The sequence below is a fragment of the Tachypleus tridentatus genome, unplaced genomic scaffold (assembly GCF_004210375.1).
Source record: "Tachypleus tridentatus isolate NWPU-2018 unplaced genomic scaffold, ASM421037v1 Hic_cluster_2, whole genome shotgun sequence".
NCBI classification, from domain to species: Eukaryota; Metazoa; Arthropoda; class Merostomata; order Xiphosura; family Limulidae; genus Tachypleus; species Tachypleus tridentatus.
In genome coordinates, this window is record NW_027467782.1 from 48307792 (window position 1) to 48324224 (window position 16433).

The 16433-nt window shown below is 34.8% G+C and overlaps 1 protein-coding gene across 1 annotated transcript; it reads left to right on the forward strand.

Annotated features, from left to right (window-relative positions):
* The first annotated feature begins 946 nt into the window (after positions 1-946).
* Positions 947-14235, forward strand: LOC143242798 (uncharacterized). Its single transcript, XM_076486295.1, has 10 exons — positions 947-1262; positions 1572-1699; positions 2185-2404; positions 3934-4104; positions 5902-6042; positions 9933-10005; positions 10403-10458; positions 10858-10945; positions 12756-12800; positions 14058-14235. Exons 1-10 carry the CDS (start codon positions 1088-1090, stop codon positions 14059-14061), a joined length of 1101 nt encoding a protein of 366 aa, XP_076342410.1. The 5' UTR covers positions 947-1087; the 3' UTR covers positions 14062-14235.
* The last annotated feature ends 2198 nt before the right edge of the window (positions 14236-16433 follow it).

A 16433-nucleotide genomic window follows, 5' to 3' on the forward strand; every position in this document is an offset into this window, starting at 1 on the left:
TTTGCCGCTCTCTGTGCTTCGGTCACAGTTTGCCGCTCTCTGTGCTTCGTTCACAGTTTTCCGCTCTCTGTGCTTCGGGCACAGTTTGCCGCTCTCTGTGCTTCGGGCACAGTTTGCCGCTCTCTGTGCTTCGTTCACAGTTTGCCGCTCTCTGTGCTTCGGTCACAGTTTGCCGCTCTCTGTGCTTCGGAACTGTTTGCCGCTCTCTGTGCTTCGGTCACGGTTTGCCGCTCTCTGTGCTTCGGGCACAGTTTGCCGCTCTCTGTGCTTCGGTCACAGTTTGCCGCTCTCTGTGCTTCGGTCACAGTTTGCCGCTCTCTGTGCTTCGGTCACAGTTTGCCGCTTTCTGTGCTTCGGTCACAGTTTGCCGCTCTCTGTGCTTCGGTCACAGTTTGCCGCTCTCTGTGCTTCGGTCACAGTTTGCCGCTTTCTGTGCTTCGGTCACAGTTTGCAGCTTTCTGTGCTTCGGTCACAGTTTTCCGCTCTCTGTGCTTCGGGCACAGTTTGCCGCTTTCTGTGCTTCGGTCACAGTTTGCCGCTCTCTGTGCTTCGGTCACAGTTTGCCGCTCTCTGTGCTTCGGTCACAGTTTGCCGCTCTCTGTGCTTTGGGCACAGTTTGCCGCTCTCTGTGCTTCGGGAACAGTTTGCCGCTCTCTGTGCTTCGGTCACAGTTTTCTCTCTCTGTGCTTCGGTCACAGTTTGCCGCTCTCTGTGCTTCGGTCACAGTTTGCCGCTCTCTGTGCTTCGGTCACAGTTTGTCGCTCTCTCTGCTTCGGTCACAGTTTGCCGCTCTCTGTGCTTCGGTCACAGTTTGCCGCTCTCTGTGCTTCGGTCACAGTTTGCCGCTCTCTTTGCTTCGGGTACAGTTTGCCGCTCTCTGTGCTTCGGGCACAGTTTGCCGCTCTCTGTGCATCGGTCACAGTTTGTCGCTTTCTGTGCTTCGGGCACAGTTTGCCGCTCTCTGTGCTTCAGTCACAGTTTCCTGATATTGATGTACAAGTAATAGAGATTACTTTATTATACAGAGCCATAGATGCACATTAGGAATGTTCAATGAGCTGGTAAAAACATTTTTGTATATGTTTGAATGCTGATGTGGTTTATATTTACAACACTTTGTCTAGATGTTTGTGCCTTCACTGAGAACCTGGAAACATGTGAACGTGATTTTGCTGATTGTGTGACTGGTGAAAATGGAGAAGCTTCGTGTGAATGTAAACCATCCTTTGTGAAATCTGAGGATGGTTCCAGATGTAAGTTAGGTAAGAACCTTACCAAGTAAATCAAACATTATCTGAGTGTACCTGACGTTAGTTATTAATGCATCTTTATCATAAGTGTTTTAACAGTACAATAATTATTATTAAATGTATAGGTTCCTTACTTACCTGGTAATATGATATTTACGTCATGCAAATTTTATCGTAAAAGTAATTATATTCTTTTAAGAACTGTCGTCTTTGTCAAGTGTAAGATTTCTACCCATGTTTTGGCGTTATTGTATTCAGTTCAATGTATTAGCAGAACATAAATCTATTAATATAATTATTTTATTTTCTGCTTTTGATCAGCGGGGGCCGCCTACATCTTTCATATGACACTTAAGAACCGCTACAACGCTCTATCAGCTGCGCCACCTGGTGTTTACTTTACAGAAAGTTTCAATAGGAAGCAATTACTGGAGGACATTAAGTCGACTGTGAGTACACTGTTGTCTTCATGTCCGAAACTGTTAACAACAACCGTTTGATTTATAACAACTAACATCAGAGCAACGTCACTGAATAACTCATCAACATAAAGAAATATACCTCACAACACGTGACTTCCCAAATTGTCACGTTTGAAAGAAATTTAATTTAAGAAAATTATTTTATAACAGAATTTCGTTAACCATTCAAGTAACTGTAGTTTAACAATTTTAGTGTAGAAGTTGGTACAAGAGTTTCGTCTTCAGAAATGTTAAAGTTTTTCAACGTTTAACTTAACTATTATAACACGCACAGATGTAGTTGTACTGTCATTATAAGGTAATATACGAAAAACTGTTTAGCAAGTGTTATATGTTGTTCCAATATACCAACAAACAGCGGCTGTCTCTACAGATTGAACAGTTGTTGTCTCTTTAAACTAAGCAGTATTTGTCTCTTTAGATTCAGTAATGATTGTTTCTTTTGAACACAGATGGAAGTTCAGTATGGAGACAATTTTGAAGACGCTGTCATCAGTGACGTGAAGTTAGTAGGTGGTGAATTATACTCTTCAGTTTCTCTACAGTTTACTAAAGAAGAAATGTCTATAAACAAGATAACTTCTGATAATGTCTGCAGAAGTCAAAATAAGAATGACTCTTACTGTATTATTCCACCTAGCCTGGTCGTGAACAAAGAAAAACTCAAAGAAAGTGAGTGGAAACATTCTGATTCTTTCCTTAAGCAACATAATTATAATTTATTTCTGGTTTAATTAAAAGTATATCATTAGAATTCTTGGATTATATTGGTATTGAAAGACAAATTTTAAATGTTCTGAATGTTTCATTTACTTTAATTTTTTATAATAATAACTACACACTGCAGCATCGTTCAAACACTGAGAATCCAACTACTATGCTCTAGCTGAATAGAGATTTATAACAATCCGTTATGTTCTAACTACATCCAGATTCATAACCTACAGTACAATATAACCATGTTCTAACTACATCCAGATTCATAACCTACAGTACAATATAACCATGTTCTAACTACATCCAGATTCATAACCTACAGTACAATATAACCACGTTCTAACTACGTCCAGATTCATAACCTACAGTACAATATAACCATGTTCTAACTAGATCCAGATTCATAACCTACAGTACAATATAACCATGTTCTAACTAGATCCAGATTCATAACCTACAGTACAATATAACCACGTTATAACTACATCCAGATTCATAACCTACAGTACAATATAAACACGTTCTAACTAGATCCAGATTCATAACCTACAGTACAACGTAACCATGTTCTAACTATATCCAGATTCATAACCTACAGTACAATATAAACACGTTCTAACTAGATCCAGATTCATAACCTACAGTACAATATAACCATGTTCTAACTAGATCCAGATTCATAACCTACAGTACAATATAACCATGTTCTAACTAGATCCAGATTCATAACCTACAGTACAATATAACCATGTTCTAACTACATCCAGATTCATAACCTACAGTACAATATAAACACGTTCTAACTAGATCCAGATTCATAACCTACAGTACAATATAACCACGTTCTAACTAGATCCAGATTCATAACCTACAGTACAATATAAACACGTTCTAACTAGATCCAGATTCATAACCTACAGTACAATATAACCATGTTCTAATTAGATCCAGATTCATAACCTGCAGTACAATATAACCATGTTCTAACTACATCCAGATTCATAACCTACAGTACAATATAAACACGTTCTAACTAGATCCAGATTCATAACCTACAGTACAATATAACCACGTTCTAACTAGATCCAGATTCATAACCTACAGTACAATATAAACACGTTCTAACTAGATCCAGATTCATAACCTACAGTACAATATGACCATGTTCTAACTAGATCCAGATTCATAACCTACATTACAATATAAACACGTTCTAACTAGATCCAGATTCGTAACCTACAGTACAATATAACCATGTTCTAACTAGATCCAGATTCATAACCTACAGTACAATATAACCATGTTATAACTACATCCTGATTCACTGTAGCCATATTACTTTCGTTACTGGAAATTAAAATTAAACTAAAATCACATTAAACTAAATACAACTGTTTAAATTTTTAAGGAAATCTATATTATTATATTATGTGCACGGTTTCTTTTTGATATTAAAGAAACTTTTATTCTTTTTATTTCTGTAGCAAAAATTGAGCCCATAAATCAGTGTTCGAGTCCAAGAAGAATATGTCCTATCCACACAGACTGTGTAAAACACAACGAGAACATTGAGTTTTCTTGTACTTGCAAGAAACATTTTAAGATGATCTATGGTTTCTCTATTGGAAAGAAAGGAAGAGTTGAATATTGTGAAGGTAACTTTGTTGGGTTCTTTATTATTAAGCACTAAACTACACAATGGGCTCGTGCGTCCTGCACACCGCGGGTGATCTTATGCTTACCACTGGTCCGAGTGGAGTTAATAACAGAAGTTTAATAATTGGATAAAATATTAGACTTGTACATAATTTCATTTGGAGATGGTTTATGGACTTTTCCAAAATTAACTACTTACAGACGATCATGGCTTATTATTTTTATATATATATTTATTAATATATATATAATATATATATTATTAATATATATTTATTATATATATTTTGTCTTTTTTGTGTATTTGCTTCAGAGTTCCGTTGGTTAAATATCTCTCACAGGCCTTGTGGAAAACGTGTGCAGATTGTGACAATAGACCAGATGAAAATACGAATTGAACGATAGTTAGTGTCTTTGCATTTCTACTAAGAACATTTGTCACTGAACGATTTTGATAACAGTAAAGAGACATATTAAGTTTTTCCTTCATTCCTACTGATACTGAATTACACCAGTAGATGGCACTGGTATACAAATATATTATATTTCCTTTGGTCGATCTAAGGTAAAGGTAGAGCCAGTGTACAGTGTTGTCCCTTTCGCATTGGTAAGCTCTCACGTGACACGCACGTAAGTAGTTCTTTCAATAAAAAGCCCGATGTTCTTACAAATATTTTCAAGAATCGAGTAAGCCATTCATAGCACCCACGAAAACATAAAACTGGTAACAGCAAAAATTGATTGCTAATAATAAACAACACAGATAGATTGATTGATTGAATCGACACATTTACTAATATTCATGGTCCGGCATGGCCAAGGAGTTAAGGAACTCGACTCGTAATTCGAGGGACGCAAGTTCGAATCCCCGTCACACCAACAGTTGGCAGTGGGTGGTGATGGATAGCTTCTTTCTATCTGCTCTTTAATCCTAGGGTCCCGGGTTCGAATTCCCGTCACACCAAAGATGCTCTCCCTTTCAGACGTGGGAGCGTTACAATGTGACGGTGAATCCCACCATTCGTCGGTAAAAGAGTAGCCCAAGAATTGGCGAGGGTGGCAATTAATACTCGCTTTCCGTCTAGTCTTACACTGTTGAATTAGGGACGGCTAGCGCAGATAGCTCTTGTGTAGCTTTGCGCGAAATTCAAAATCAAACAAAATAATATTCCTCACTAATATTTAGAATTCGTGATTTTCTAACAATATGATGTAAGGTTTAAATTTAAACAATTTCGGATTATTTTGTATGTGTATTATCTTTGTCCACGTTGGAACCCATGATAAATAAACCTCACATACAATTTCAATATTGGTTTGGTTTGTTTGGAATTTCACGCAAAGCTACATGAGGGCTATCTTTCTCAGCCATCAATACCCACCGCCAGCTTCTGGGCTACTCTCTTACAAACGAATAGTGGGATCGACTATAACATTATGACGCTCTCACCGCTGAAAGGTCGAGTATGTTTGGTGCGACGGGGATTCGAGCCCGCGCCCTTAAAATTACGAGTCGTGCGACCCTAACTACCAAGCCACGCCCGGGCCGAATTTCAATATCATAGTGAAAGATGCACATTTATGGTTTTAGAACTGAATTCTTATTTTGAATTTTCTCAGAGTATATTAAAAATAAAATATTATTAAATGTATTCAAACCGATACTAATTATTTATGTTCTGTAGAAGACTTTAATTTGAAATTGTTCACACAAAAATTATGAGGAACACTCCATTAATATCACGTAACACATACGTTTTATGGAAGGAGAAAACAGAACTTACTTGATTTTCCAGATATTAACGAATGTGACTCTCCCAATGCGTGTCCGAAATTTGCAACTTGTGTGAACACGATAGGCAGCTATTCTTGTCCATGTGATGAAGGATACAAACTGAAAAGTAACAACGATGATCCGAAGAAAACAGATTGTATAGGTAAGTTTCACAAGGCTAGTGTTAGTAATACTAGAAACCACCAGATGGCACTGTCAACTTAGTAGCTTGGATTAGTAAGATAGAAACCACCAGATGGTTGTTTTAACTTAGTAGATGAAATTAGGTAGATAGAAACCACCAGATGGAACTGTTAACTTAGTAGTTGTGAATAGATGGATAGAAACCACCAAATGGCACTGTTAACTTAGTAGTTGTGAATAGTTGGATAGAAACCACCATATGGTATTGTTAACTTAGTATCTGTGAATAGTTGGATAGAAACCACCAAATGGCATTGTTAACTTAGTAGCTGTGAATAGTTCGATAGAAACCACCACATGGTATTGTTAACTTAGTATCTGTGAATAGTTGGATAGAAACCACAAAATGGCATTGTTAACTTAGTAGTTGTGAATAGTTGGATAGAAACCACAAAATGGCATTGTTAACTTAGTAGTTGTGAATAGTTCGATAGAAACCACCACATGGTATTGTTAACTTAGTATCTGTGAATAGTTGGATAGAAACCACCAAATGGAATTGTTAACTTAGTAGCTGTGAATAGTTGGATAAAAACCACCATATGGTATTGTTAACTTAGTAGCTGTGAATAGTTGGATAGAAACCACCATATGGCATTGTTAACTTAGTAGCTGTGAATAGATGGATAGAAACCACCATATGGCATTGTTAACTTAGTAGCTGTGAATAGTTGGATAGAAACCACCATATGGCATTGTTAACTTAGTATCTGTGAATAGTTGGATAGAAACCACCATATGGTATTGTTAACTTAGTAGCTGTGAATAGTTGGATAGAAACCACCATATGGCATTGTTAACTTAGTAGCTGTGAATAGTTGGATAGAAACCACCATATGGCATTGTTAACTTAGTATCTGTGAACAGTTGGATAGAAACCACCATATGGTATTGTTAACTTAGTAGCTGTGAATAGTTGGATAGAAACCACCATATGGTATTGTTAACTTAGTAGCTGTGAATAGTTGGATAGAAACCACCATATGGCATTGTTAACTTAGTAGCTGTGAATAGTTGGATAGAAACCACCATATGGTATTGTTAACTTAGTAGCTGTGAATAGTTGGATAGAAACCACCATATGGCATTGTAAACTTAGTAGCTGTGAAGAGTTGGATAGAAACCACCATATGGTATTGTTAACTTAGTAGCTGCGAATAGTTGGATAAAAACCCCATATGGTATTGTTAACTTAGTATCTTTGAATAGTTGGATGGAAACCACCATATGGCATTGTTAACTTAGTAGCTGTGAATAGTTGGATAGAAACCACCATATGGCATTGTTAACTTAGTAGCTGTGAATAGTTGGATAGAAATCACCATATGGTATTGTTAACTTAGTATTTGTGAATAGTTGGATAGAAACCACCATATGGCATTGTTGACTTAGTATCTGTGAATAGTTGGATGGAAACCACCATATGGCATTGTTAACTTAGTAGCTGTGAATAGTTGGATAGAAACCACCATATGGCATTGTTAACTTAGTAGCTGTGAATAGTTGAATAGAAACCACCATATGGTATTGTTAACTTAGTAGCTGTGAATAGTTGGATAGAAACCACCTGATGGTATTGTTAACTTAGTATCTGTGAATAGTTGGATAGAAACCACCATATGGCATTGTTAACTTAGTAGCTGTGAATAGTTGGATAGAAACCACCATATGGCATTGTTAACTTAGTAGCTGTGAATAGTTGGATAGAGACCACCATATGGCATTGTTAACTTAGTATCTGTGAATAGTTGAATAGAAACCACGAGATGACATTTGTTAGCTTAGTAGCTGTACATAGTTGGATAGAAACCACGAGATGACATTTGTTAGCTTAGTAGCTGTACATTGTTTGATAGAAACCACCATATGGCATTGTTAACTTAGTAGCTGTGAATAGTTGGATAGAAACCACCAGATGGTATTGTTAACTTAGTAGCTGTACATAGTTGGATAGAAACCACGAGATGACATTTGTTAGCTTAGTAGCTGTACATTGTTTGATAGAAACCACCAGATGGTATTGTTAACTTAGTAGCTGTACATAGTTGGATAGAAACCACCAGATGGTATTGTTAACTTAGTAGCTGTACATAGTTGGATAGAAACCACGAGATGACATTTGTTAGCTTAGTAGCTGTACATAGTTGGATAGAAACCACGAGATGACATTTGTTAGCTTAGTAGCTGTACATAGTTGGATAGAAACCACCAGATGGTATTGTTAACTTAGTAGCTGTACATAGTTGGATAGAAACCACCAGATGGTATTGTTAACTTAGTAGCTGTACATAGTTGGATAGAAACCACCAGATGGTATTGTTAACTTAGTAGCTGTACATAGTTGGATAGAAACCACGAGATGACATTTGTTAGCTTAGTAGCTGTACATAGTTGGATAGAAACCACGAGATGGTATTGTTAACTTAGTAGCTGTACATAGTTGGATAGAAACCACGAGATGACATTTGTTAGCTTAGTAGCTGTACATAGTTGGATAGAAACCACGAGATGGTATTGTTAACTTAGTATCTGTGAATAGTTGAATAGAAACCACGAGATGACATTTGTTAGCTTAGTAGCTGTACATAGTTGGATAGAAACCACCAGATGGTATTGTTAGCTTAGTAGCTGTACATAGTTGGATAGAAACCACCAGATGGTATTGTTAACTTAGTAGCTGTACATAGTTGGATAGAAACCACGAGATGACATTTGTTAGCTTAGTAGCTGTACATAGTTGGATAGAAACCACGAGATGACATTTGTTAACTTAGTAGCTGTACATAGTTGGATAGAAACCACCAGATGGTATTGTTAACTTAGTAGCTGTACATAGTTGGATAGAAACCACCAGATGGTATTGTTAACTTAGTAGCTGTACATAGTTGGATAGAAACCACGAGATGACATTTGTTAGCTTAGTATCTGTGAATAGTTGGATAGAAACCACCAGATGGTATTGTTAACTTAGTATCTGTGAATAGTTGAATAGAAACCACGAGATGACATTTGTTAGCTTAGTAGCTGTACATAGTTGGATAGAAACCACCAGATGGTATTGTTAACTTAGTAGCTGTACATAGTTGGATAGAAACCACCAGATGGTATTGTTAACTTAGTAGCTGTACATAGTTGGATAGAAACCACGAGATGACATTTGTTAGCTTAGTAGCTGTACATAGTTGGATAGAAACCACCAGATGGTATTGTTAACTTAGTAGCTGTACATAGTTGGATAGAAACCACGAGATGACATTTGTTAGCTTAGTAGCTGTACATAGTTGGATAGAAACCACGAGATGGCATTTGTTAGCTTAATAGCTGTACATAGTTGGATAGAAACCACCAGATGGTATTGTTAACTTAGTAGCTGTACATAGTTGGATAGAAACCACGAGATGACATTTGTTAGCTTAGTAGCTGTACATAGTTGGATAGAAACCACGAGATGGCATTTGTTAGCTTAATAGCTGTACATAGTTGGATAGAAACCACGAGATGACATTTATTAGCTTAGTATTAAATCAAACCATGAATCATTTAACCTCACAACAACATATATAAGTTTATGTTTGGTTCAGTGTGTTTTGTTGTTTTACGCTGTCCCAGTGTTTTCAAGTTACATATATATATATATATATATATAACAAGAATAGTATATTGTTATATGTTGTATGCTGGTATAGATGAAGCGTTGATTTCTATTACTACGTTCATTTTTAGTAAGTGTTAAATATATATCGTACATCTTTCGTGATACAACATGATCTAGATACAGGTGTGGTCTAATTTATTAAATTGAACCACACAGCAGATAAAATTATCTAAAATATTTGTTGTTTGTGCTAGGTGTCTGTTCAGATAACCCGTGTGGGAAGAACGGGCAATGTGTTCCTACAAATTCGGATAAGTTCTATTGCAAGTAAGTAACAGAGACTTCTTTAAACAAGAATCAGAAAAAACGTCGTTCTTGATTAAGTCAGTCCAACGGTTAAAACGGACTTTTTCAACATTAACGCAACCTGAACTTCTACACTAAATAAACTAATTTTTTCAAATTAACTTTATTCCTATACATTTTATTATACATACAAACTATGCTATTTAAACGTATAATAAAGTTAAAAATATATTATTTAATCGATATGCGCGTATGTAACCACCACTTTGCTTTGTTTATTTCTTCAACATATCAAGAAATATGTCACGATATTTGTTATTTTCATAATAATTTTGTAATTATTATTTAGCTTTGTAGTTTCGTTTTTGTACTAAAGACGATGCAGTTTGGTATCTTATGCATGATATCTCTTTGTTAGGTGTGACAAGGGCTACGCAGGGTTTCGCTGTACTGAAAGGGATACTTTTCTGTCAGGTATGTAAACCACTTATTAAAGCGTAACACGGTTTTAGTAAATCGTAGTTTAATACACTTATTAACTATTTGGTGCCCGAGGCTCAGAGGTAAGGTTGAGGGTTTATAACTCTGAAATCCTCATTTCGACATATTTGGTGGACAGAGAGAGCACAGATAGCTTAATGTATAGATTTGAGTTGATCAACAAAAACGAAACATTGGCTTGATGTATAGCCGAACCAGGACACCATACTAATTCTCAAATTATTTACTTTTACATTACAATCTCACAAATATATAACATTATTTCCTATGTAAATGATTCATTTGTTTTACTATCTATTTTTCTGTAAAATGTTCGTTATAACTGGCTGAAACTTATAACCTGAAACGTGAGGTTTCTTTTTCTCGTTGTAGCTGCTATGAAAAATACAGTAGTAGTTGGAGCTGTCCTTGGAAGTGCGCTTTTGTTGTTGATTATTGGCACAACGCTTGTAATTTACAGGTAGGTCAAGCGACAGACATGGTATAATGTAGATAACTGGTCTATCAAAAATCTGGTAAACTTCTACGTTTTCCTGGTTTTCACCCCTAACAGTGTGATGTTTCATTCAAACTTATCATAATGAATATTTTATAAGCTTAACTGTTTTAAATTAGTGATTTAAATGTATTATACTTACTTCATTCCGCTACTTTCTATCCTACCAAACGTTTGTTTGTTTGTGTTGGGTGTTTCGACTATCATCATTATCACCAGATTACTCCAACATAATATTTGATATCACTATATCACTCAAAGATCATATCTTCACATTACTTCAAGAAAATATCTGAGATAACCACATCACTTTAGGATAATATCTGAGATAACCACATCACTTTAGGATAATATCTGAGATAACCACATCACTTTAGGATAATATCTGAGATAACCACGTATCTTCAAGATAGTACTTGACATCACCACGTATCTTCAAGATATATCACAACATCACTCCAATGTCATGATATCGCCAAGTCACTTCAAGATACATCACAACATCACTCTAATGTCATGATATCGCCAAGTCACTTCAAGATACATCACAACATCACTCCAATGTCATGATATCGCCAAATCACTTCAAGATATATCACAACATCACTCCAATGTCATGATATCGCCAAGTCACTCCAAGATACATCACAACATCACTCCAATGTCATGATATCGCCAAATCACTTCAAGATATACCACAACATCACTCCAATGTCATGATATCGCCAAGTTACTTCAAGATATCGTTCTACACCACAAAAAACTAATGTACTGTTTTATATCATCATAACGCTCCAAGGTATGGTGTGATATGACCATAACACTCCAAGTTATCCAAATATGAATTATTTATGTATGTTTAAATCTTATTTTAATTACTTTTTAACGAAATCAGTTCACTATGAAATTAATAAAATAATTAAGAAAACTTTAATTTGAACATGTGAGATATTTTGTGTCATTACAACACACACATAAGGCTATTAAAGATTTAGCTACGAATCGTTGAAAATAAGCAGAATTACGAACATACAAATATATTATTTTATATATTTTGTTTATCCTGAAAATACGTGCACGGTTTATTACCTAAATACACACAAGTGCGCACATCATTTCAACGGATATGAATGTACTTTTGTAAACATTTTGTACAAAGCTGTCAAAGTTTTTAAAAACTAATTCGCCGAATAATTTTATAAGTTTGTTTAGTGATGTTATTAAATATCGTAAACTTTAAACCTAACTAAACTAAAGCAAAAAGTACAAAAGTTAGAATATTAATTTATCGCTTTATTGAACATAGGTCGAACTTAGGCCTAACATTATTAAGGTTTTTCTCAGAAAAGAGGACTTGGAGATTTCGGTGTTTGCGATATTAATTATCTTATTCTAAAAATCCTGTAGTTAAAGGATTAATAACTTGATCTCGGATATTTTGTGGATCTTTTATCATGTAAACTCGTCTACAATATGAATAAAAAAATGAAAGCAATATCTCCAAGCAAAATGCTTTCCGTTTTCAAGACTTATTTGATTTCACCATTTACGATTATTTTAGAAACAACTACGTTTCTAAAAGGTGGTTATTTCATTGGTATTTCAGCGAAATAGGGTTATGAAAATACAGATACATTATCAACTTGAACATTGCAGAAGGTACGTTTTCCACACAGCCGTGTGGTAAAATGGGCTTCTAATGGACTTGTCTGTACTTGAATTACTTGTTATGTCTGTATAACTAATCAAATTCTATTTTATTTATGTTCCCCAGGTTAAAAAGAAGGAAGCGAATTAGCGGCAAACGAAATGAAATAAGGTGAGTAAGCTTTGAGACATAACATTAAACACGTACCAAAACATGAAATTAGTAATCTAAACTTCGTGTTTGCTGTTTCTGATCATAATTCCACAGATTTATTATTTTAACTAACAAAATTGATTTATTCTCTCAAAATATAAGATATTTCACGTACAGAAATTTCTGAAAGTGTATATATATATTTTTTTTAAGAGAAATAAATGATAAATATAGGCGGTGGAACTAGGACACAACAGTAGCACGTGCCCCCATGAAAGACGTTATAACTAAATATCGTAGAATTCGCTAAATAAGTTTAATATAATGTTTTATTATTAATTATTTTGTTTTAATGCAATACTGGTATTTTTTCGTTTCAAAACGAACTGAGTGAGCACAAAAAGTATAAGACCCGTGTAGTGCTCTTTTAAATAAAAAAAATGGAGATTTGTACATAATTATCAAGAAAAGTTTTAATTTTGAATTCAGAGGTCACAATAAGCGTACAAAAGAAATTTCTCGTCACCCTAAAACTCAGTTCTTCCACCGACTATATTTAGTAAGTAAATTGTCAGTTTGTTTTAAAGTTATTTTTTCTGACATCAAAAGAGTTTTCTAACGTTTTAAAAGAAACATAAATGAGGTGGAAAGATACGTTTATATTCGTTACAAAACTAGTTTTGAATATAACAGTTTTATTCCTCATCACGTTTCCATAACTACATTACACATTACAAAGTCTTTTGTATAAATTCAGAGAAAAAATATAGTCTTACGATTGGTTGTTTAACATCCAATAATAAATAAATAATAGAGGTTTAATAAAGGTTTATTATAAGTTTTAGTAGAAAGACAGCCAATGTGATAAATAAATGTGGTTTTATCACACAGACAGGTTGATTGTGATTTAAATCTCACGGAAGAGTTTATCGCAGACAAACGATTGATAAGCAGATGTGGTTGTTTTACCACACAGACAAGTTTATCACAGGCAGACAGGCTGGTAGCCACACAGGTCTTAATTATTTAACACAGTTAAGCGCACTAATTGTAATAAAATCACAAAGTATCGTAAAACTTACATATTGATACAATATTGAATAATTGTGTTTATAAGAAATGTAAACAATGTTTTGTAGAGAATGTTTGTATCTTAAGGCTAATGGTGGGAAAAAACTTGTTCCTTAGTTACTGCGTGTTTATAATCTAATTGTTTATCGGATGTTTTGTTATTTCAAAAAATATTTACAGGTAAAACTTTAAAAATATTAACAGGTAAAACTTTATTCTCGGAACAAGAAGGAAAACAACAGGTACTTGGTGTAACATGAAGATGATAATGAAGATATTTTCTAGTGCCATCTTCATTCTGTTTGATCCTGATTAGGAAAAATTCATGTTTTTAAAATGCTGTTGTAGGATAGGGTCTCGTATAATAAAGATAAGACGTACACTTTTTTTTCATGTGTCATTCCATTGTTCATAAAATGTTAAGATAATATTTTTGTCCTATTTCATTCTTACTATTTTCTTTATTTCTCTATTTGTCCTACTGTGTCAGCTGCAAGTCCAAAATTAGGTTTTGATACCCGCAGTGAGCGAAGCACTGATAATATATCGCGTAGCTTCCTGCTTAACAACAACAAAATTTCTGTTTAATCATACGTAAACACTTGCTTACCTACGATAATAGGTAGAAATTACAATTTATTGAAGACGAAGATATAGAAACGGACTGATACTTGTGATTGTATGAAATTAACACGTCTAGACTTGTATTTATATTGATCAATGTAATATACTGTACTTTCCATGAAATATTATCTGATTACTTAAAATCTTTAATATATGATGTCGTTGTGTATGCACCAGATATAATTTTATGATCATTAGTGCTAGTTTTATGTTCTTGAATATTTACATGCAATAAAACGTTTTTTATTATTATAATTTTCACTGATATTTAGTTTTAACAATCAGTTGGTAACAATGTAAAATAAACATCGCTATAATAAAATCAATTTATTCTGTGCAACACGTTATTACTAATTTAATTAGTTAAATGAACATGTTTTATTTGCTAAATGTGTATTTATATTGTTCTTAACTGTATTTAACCTGTTGACTGCCAAGTATATCGGCTGCTACAATACAATTCTAATGCTTCTTCATTTTGTAACTTTTTCGTGACGCCATCTTGGATCGAAAGTGAAACAATTTGTAAGTAAGTTAAATGCGTGTAGGGTACTGACCAGTAGCGTTGAAGTTAGGTATTATTGAGAACGAATTAACTCGTCCGTGGCATTGTGTTACCCATCGGCTTGGACGAGTTATCTCGTCTGTGGCACTGAACAGGTTAAAGACACACTGGTCACTTGTATTAGCATAAAGTTGAAGAGATTTTCTTATTTACTAACAAATTCCAGGAATGTGTACACACATGTGCACGAATGTGCACATAAAATACTGAAAAAAATCTGCGAATTTTGAATTCTTTACATCTGAAGACACTACGGTGTTGAAGATATTCCCTGGATAATCTGTAGTTACTATTCGTTTTAAATATATCAGTTGTCCTCGTCTGTAGTTTTAATGTTCCTTCCCTTTCTTTAGAGAAAGCCACTTAAATCTACGTGCAAGCATGCGTACAGAAATCACTAGACATGTATTAACAGTTTAGAGTACAGAGACATTATAACACGTGTCAGTATGCGTACAGAAATCACTAGACATGTATTAACAGTTTAGAGTACAGAGACATTATAACACCTGTCAGTATGCGTACAGAAATCACTGAAACAGGTGCCAGTGTGGTATGTAGATTACATCCCCGTCGCACCAAACATGCTCGCCCTTTCAGCCATCGGGGTGTCATAAGGTTACGGTCAGTCCCACTATTCGTTGGTAAAAGAGTAGCCCAAGAGTTGGCGGTGGGTGGTGATGACTATCCACCTTCTCTCTAGTCTTACACTGCTAAATTAGGGACAGGTAGCACAAATAGCCCTCGTGTAGCTTTGGGCGAAATTCAAAAACAAACAAAGCATCATTCATTTGACTGATGTGTGCGCCACCAGGCGTGTGATTTCAAAATCACTCTTTAAGCATCATAACGAATTCTGATTTCACTTCAGTTTCGACCGTACTTTTCTAACGTAATTATGGTCAATTTCTATCGTGCAATTTCATTGAAGTATCCATGTTTCCAGTGATAAAAAACATTATAATATTTTATATCCTGCTAAGATTCTTACAATTTGAGTGTTTGATCATTGTGGTTTATTCAGATGAGAATCATTTGTCAATATCTGCATATATATCTGTCTATAATAAGTGATTTACTGAACATTACGGTAAAAACAAACTTATTTAATGGGACATAATCCCAAATTTCAACAAGTTTATTTTTGCAATTGTAGAGTTCGTCACGTGAATAATCCTACAAATAGTGTTGTTGTAATAAATAAATAATAGTTGGTTAAATATTATTGTTCAAAAGATTTTAAGCAGTACAGTTTGAAGGTTGGCGTTTGTATCCAACTTATATTGTTGAAGATTTCAGAGTAAAGAAGTTATTTTAACATGAATATATTTGAAACATTAGTGCGATGCTGAAACAGTACTAATTATTCAATAAAACAAGTTCCTAAACAT